At 52.4% G+C, this 6,000-nt stretch overlaps 1 protein-coding gene across 1 annotated transcript; it reads left to right on the top strand.

Moving 5' to 3' along the window:
- Positions 1 to 1,520, top strand: UCRPA7_5827 (putative ctd kinase subunit alpha protein; the record flags this gene model as incomplete). Its single annotated transcript, XM_007918371.1, has 3 exons — positions 1 to 197; positions 248 to 1,192; positions 1,259 to 1,520. The coding sequence occupies 3 exons, from the start codon at positions 1 to 3 to the stop codon at positions 1,518 to 1,520; spliced, it is 1,404 nt and encodes a 467-aa protein (XP_007916562.1).
- Positions 1,521 to 6,000: the final 4,480 nt, after the last annotated feature.

The raw sequence follows: 6,000 nt of genomic DNA, 5'->3' as shown, positions 1-6,000 counted from the left end.
ATGAGGAACGACCTCGGGACGATCGAGAGGGCAGAGACACCAGAGATACCAGAGATACCAGAGATATCAGAGAAACTAAGGAGACTAAGGACCCCCGAGATGCTCTACCACGGGATGTCCCAACTGGGCCAGCCTCCTCTCGTGTTCAGCGAAACGATCAGAGACAACGTCAAGAACCACGTCAGCGCCCAGAACCGGTACCTAGAGTTCGAAAGGTCAAGAAGACCCTGAAGCGTCTGAAGCCCAGACTACTCCTCCCAGAGGACCTCGCAAGCTCAGATTCTGTTTTCTTCCGGAAGCCAGGAAACGAATCTGTGATCGGATCCGGTACCTACGGCAAGGTGTTCAAAGCCGTTCACGTCTACACCAAGAACTTGGTTGCTCTGAAGCGGATACGTATGGAGGGCGAGCGCGATGGTTTTCCTGTCACAGCGGTCCGGGAAATCAAGCTTCTCCAGTCTCTGCGGCATATCAACATCGTCAACCTACAAGAGGTCATGGTAGAGAAAAACGACTGCTTTATGGTTTTCGAGTATATGTCACACGATCTGACCGGTATTCTTAACCATCCGACTTTCAAACTGGATGCAGCTCAAAGGAAGCACCTTGCGATGCAACTTTTCGAGGGACTGGACTATCTTCACAAAAGAGGAGTCCTACATCGAGATATTAAAGCTGCCAACATACTTGTCAGCAGTGACGGTATCTTGAAATTGGCAGACTTTGGTCTTGCTCGCTTCTATGCCAAACGCCATCAACTTGATTATACAAATCGAGTGATTACTATCTGGTATCGATCACCGGAACTACTACTCGGCGAAACACAGTATGGTCCTGGTGTGGACATTTGGAGTGCAGCTTGTGTCATGGTTGAAATCTTTACACGGCATGCCATATTTCCCGGCGACGGGGGTGAGATCAGCCAATTAGACAAGATCTACGCAGTCCTCGGCACCCCGAACAAGGCAGAATGGCCGGGCCTGGTCGATATGCCGTGGTTCGAACTCTTGAGACCTGGATACAGAAAATCGAATGTATTCGCAGAAAAGTATAAGGAGAAACTGCCTGCAGCTGCCTTTGAGCTACTAGCTGCCATGTTCCAGTATGACCCTGCGAAGCGACCCTCGGCCACAGAGGTTTTGGAGCATCCCTACTTCACTACGGAGGGACCCTCTCCGCGACAAGCAGTAGAGTAAGTCGAATCTTTCATTACGACTTTCCACTACGGAGTGATTCTGACTAACATGTTCTCTTTTAGGCTTCAAAGTCTTGATGGTGACTGGCACGAGTTTGAGTCCAAGGCTCTTCGCCGTGAAAACGAAAAGAAGGAGAGGGAGGCCAGGAGAGCGGCCAAGGAAGGCCCCTCTCGCGACAAAGAAAAGAAGCGTCCGAACGACGCGAATGACTCTCATCGAGAGCATAAACGGCCCCATGTGGACAAAACTTCACAGGCTGATCGAACGTCGGGTACAACTACAGGACCCCCTCCGACATCTGGATCACAAGCAAGCAAGGCTTAGATGGCCAAGGCTAGTTGCAAAGTCCTCATGGCTGGCGCTGCTAGTGCGGACCGTGACATATTATGTGATGCTGTCAAACGCAGCAGCAGCAGTTCTCGTCACTCTGTATGAGTCGGTATTCACAACATGCAGATGGTGGGATATAGAAAGCATTGGGGGCGTTGACCGATGATTTTGGGCCAAAATACCGTGGCTATACGGGCGCACGGTGATGGACGGCACGGTAATAGTAATGTCTTGCTTCGGGATGCGGCAGGTCAAGTCGAGAAACGCTCGACTCAAATATCTCCAAGGATCCGTATAGCATCAGGAAGCCGGGACAGGCTCGGTCTTGTCTGCTGGCATGCTGTCATATATTACCTGTATATTCTACCTGACAGAATAAATGCCTTTCTGAGCTCAAAGAAAGTACTGTATCATCCATGTGGATAATGAGACCTCTCGAGTCCTGACCAGGGTTATCATATCATTTGTGTGGGAGACTTGCCGATTCCCGAAGTAGGGGAGTGGTGAGTTACGCAGCCAGGGACCAGACCGCGCAATCTCGAAGATCCTGTGTTTGGCATTGACTAGGGGTCCAGCTCTGAAACGGATTTGCACAATCCACATCTTTCAGTCCTTGGCACGACAAAGTTACTGCCGTAAAACATGAGCATATTCTCCGACAGTTGCGGGTCCTTGGGACCCTGAACTGCCGCGTGCCATGCGCCGATCGGCGAACGAAGCAGAAACTCGCCAAGCGTCGTCCGAAACGAAACCGTGAGGTCTAAACCGGCGAGAAGCAAAACATGGCGCAGCAAACTTGCAGCATCTTCTGACTGTTGTACACGTATCTAGTGAATCCCATTGGAATCTTAGTTGGGTATTCACGAAACGCCTGCTTGCTGGAGAAAAACGGGCCAAGAGTTAGGAGTCGATAGCTGCGCCAATTCGAGAGAGGCGTGTCTACGTATCAGGGAAGGATTGATACTTACAGGCCGTCTTTCTGACCACCGAGTGGAAATAGTAGCAACCTAGAAGTATTGTTTTCCCGATACATCCTGATTATATATATGTATATATTCATACCGTCTCGCTTTCCTCAGTCGTTCTGCCTTAGGTGCACTGAGACAATGTGAGTGCCGTCCTCCACCTAGGTGAAGTGTTTCATTCCGCCAAAGCCTTTCTCCTCTGTCGTGCATTCCCGACAACGAAAAGATGCGTATCACGCTTTACAGTGTAAGTCACTGCAACTGGACGATCTGATTGTCCTCGTCATCTACCTGTGCTGACCTGGCCTCACCACCTATCCAGGGCGCTGCTCTCCTTGCTCTCGCCCTCCCTGCCGCCTCGTTGCCTATCGACGCCGTTGCCCGACGAGGCGAGGCGAGGCTGGTATCCATTTCGATTGGACCACCTGGCCTTGCGTCTCTTGCCCGTCGACGATTCGCCATTGACCCTGCCCAATTGGCGAGCCAGCTGCAAGGCTCGAATGTTGAGGAGGCTGGTACCGAGAAATAAGGCCGGAAGGCTGGGATGAAGGGCTCTTCCATCTGCATGCCAATGTTGGCGAAGCAGAGTCACAGAATCTCATAGGATGAGGAACAGAATGCTTTGCCATCATCTTCGCACAGTTCTATTAGCAACAGGCTGTACCTAGCAGTACCTAGAGTCTCCCAATAGCAACAACCGATAGATCTTCAATGCCTGTTCTGATCTCCTGTCCCGCTATACGGCTCCCCCTTCTCTCCCACCAAGTAGTAGTAGTAAACTTGCTTTTTTCCTCACACAAATTGCCACAACCACCGTGCTTTATATATGCCATCCCGGACCAAACTTTTGGTTGTCCGTCATGAAGAAGAATAGTAGGAATGTCTCATTTCTCTCATAACTGTAATCGTGAATCATAAGTGTCATCAATGGTATTTGTACATCGAGGCGCACCAGAACGGGTTCCTTGCATCTCAAAGGGACCAAAGTATGGCTCTTTCCGGGGGTATAGAGAACCAACGCGGCCGGAAATACCCCTTCTCTCCGCTTTCCCTTGGACAATCCGGTGTCTGGCCAATATTCCGTTCCATGTCCTGAATCCTAGGGCACCTTGTGTTTTCCTGTAGTTTCCTGGAATCTGTTGCTTATAATGTAGTTCTCATGCTAGCGATGGTGGAGTGGTTTTCCGTAATCCATGAATGTCAGCCATAGTAAAATAGAATTTCAGGTATAGCCAGGTATAGCCAGGTAACAGAGCAACTTTATGACTTCTTCACGATGCACGTTCGACAGATTTTCCCTTGTCCTGCTTGCCATTCACGGTTTTGAGCAAATCACGTAAGCTTCCCTCCGCATGGCTGGGCTTTGTGGACTGGCCATGGGTTGCTGATCCACCAGGGCCTGAGGTTGCGGTTCTCCAAGGTATGAGATTACTGAGCCCGGATAGTAAATTACTGCTGGTAGTTTTTGGTTCGTTCACAGGAGGCATTGGTGGAGAAAACAGTGTGTCCGACCCGGCACTGCTGTGCGGAGACTGTGGCTGGCTGTCATGTACATCGTCATCATATAGTTGTTCATCAGGGGCCGTCCGAATCTCCAGATGACTACTTGAAGTCTGGGGTAGAGCCGGCTGGCTGACAAGAGCAGAAGCCGAGTTTCGTGGAGATGTGGCATCGCCAGCAGGGTGGAGTCGGGTATTCTCCGCATGGATAATGGCATTAGCGAAAGCGGTGGACTTCTTTCTGGCAGGCGTTTTCGGCTCTGCTTGAGACGTTGTTCCGGACGTCGACTTATCTGCAGCAGCTCCTGTCGAAGGCGACCCCGAGGCACTGCCACCGGATTTCGAGTCTGAACTCTTTCGGGCTGCCCGACCACGTACCTCCTCAGCAATCTCTGCTGCCGATTTCTTCTTTGTCTTGTCCTCCTCAGACGACCGGCTTGATGACATGATTGTCTCAAGCGTCCCGTATGCGACGCTGCGCCGACGTCCGCCACTTCTTCGTTTTCGGTGGGATCGCGCATTGCTCTCATCATCATCCGATTGAATGGCTTGCAATGTCGGACCGGGTTCTCTCTGATTATTCCTCCCGTTGCCTCTCCTTCGACTCGACGACGGCACACTGCTAGCTATGAAGCTTGTGCCAGAGCCATGGGGCTTGACATGGACCTCGTACTGATTGCTGAGACTGTATCGCGATCGAGCACATATTTCTGCAATTCGATCAAGATCAGCGCCGACACCACTATGCTGCTCGTCAAAGGTGGCCATGAAACTCTTGAACGAGTACGCTTCCAGTGGTGGTAGCTTGGCCGGGTCCGACTGGGGGTCCGATTCCTGGCGCCATGACCAGGGCGCCTTCTTCTTGGCGTTGCCGCGCGCCATGCTTAGTATGCTTCCATTTTGAGGTGCCTTGATGGGCGGCTTGGTGTGGGCGCTGGGCGAGAAGTAGGATGTGGATGTGGACGAGACCGAGTAGGGCACCCTGCGGGAGCCAGCACGGCTGGCGCTCGGAGGCCGGTAGCTACCCGCGTGTGAGTTGGAGCGGGAGTGACCTTGCAGAGGGGAGGGACCACTGTAAGTTCGGACAATGACCGGCTGGGAGTAGGTGCTGTTCTGAGCACCGGTGGACTTGGCGTAACGATGGCGGGAGACAGACGACGGGTAATTGCTGTTCAGCTCGCGGAGGGCTGATGTCCGGTGCGCAGTGGTGTCGTTGTCGAGAGGTATAGGCTTCCCCTCTGCAGTGGATGGCACAAGCGACGTGGAGGATTTGTTGTTGCTTGGTTTGAAGAAGAGCGGAGGAAAAGAGAAGGGAAGAGAGTGCCGTCTTGAGTCGACAGAGGAGTGCTTGATAGAGACGACTGGAGGTTCGGGCGGAGGCGAAGTTACGGACGAGATGGCAGGCGGAAGTGAAGGCCCCGGTAGGGAAGAACCAGAAGCAGAGATGGAGGAAGTGGGAGCGTGGTGATGAATATGAGAAGGGGATTGAGAGGATGGATCCGTATTCATAGCTCCACTTGCTGGTGCGTGTTCTCCTTCCAGAGGTTGATGGGCATGTGGCTGCTGCTTATATATGTACATGGCATCGAGATGCGGGATGAGGTAGATTGCGGTAGCACGTATGCAGGCAGCTGGTGGTTGTGGTGGCAGTCGGGCGGCGGACACGGGCACCTCTCAGCGGTACAGCGACATGATTTTCGCTGCGTGTCTCAGCGGCGAGCAGGATTGACGGGCACGGACTGATTGATCAATTGCGACGATGGTGCAGCCGCCGCTCCCTCGTCTCTTTGTGGGCGCTCCCCTGAACCGTGAGTCGGGAGGCGGTGACAGGAGGAGGGGAGATAGCGAGATGAACCGTTGTCGTTGTCGTCTTGGTCGGTTGTAGATGCCGTGGAAAGGGAAAAGGGGAATCGAGCTTCTCCTCTCTTATTTTTCTTCCTTTTTTTTTCGTTTCTTTTTACTCGTCGGATCTCTCGAGAGGAGATGTGTTTGGGATAGGGCGATGTTCTG

This window comes from Phaeoacremonium minimum (genome assembly GCF_000392275.1).
Source record: "Phaeoacremonium minimum UCRPA7 unplaced genomic scaffold PA7_03_scaffold_435, whole genome shotgun sequence".
Taxonomy (NCBI): domain Eukaryota; kingdom Fungi; phylum Ascomycota; class Sordariomycetes; order Togniniales; family Togniniaceae; genus Phaeoacremonium; species Phaeoacremonium minimum.
This window is presented reverse-complemented; position numbering and strand designations above follow the sequence as displayed.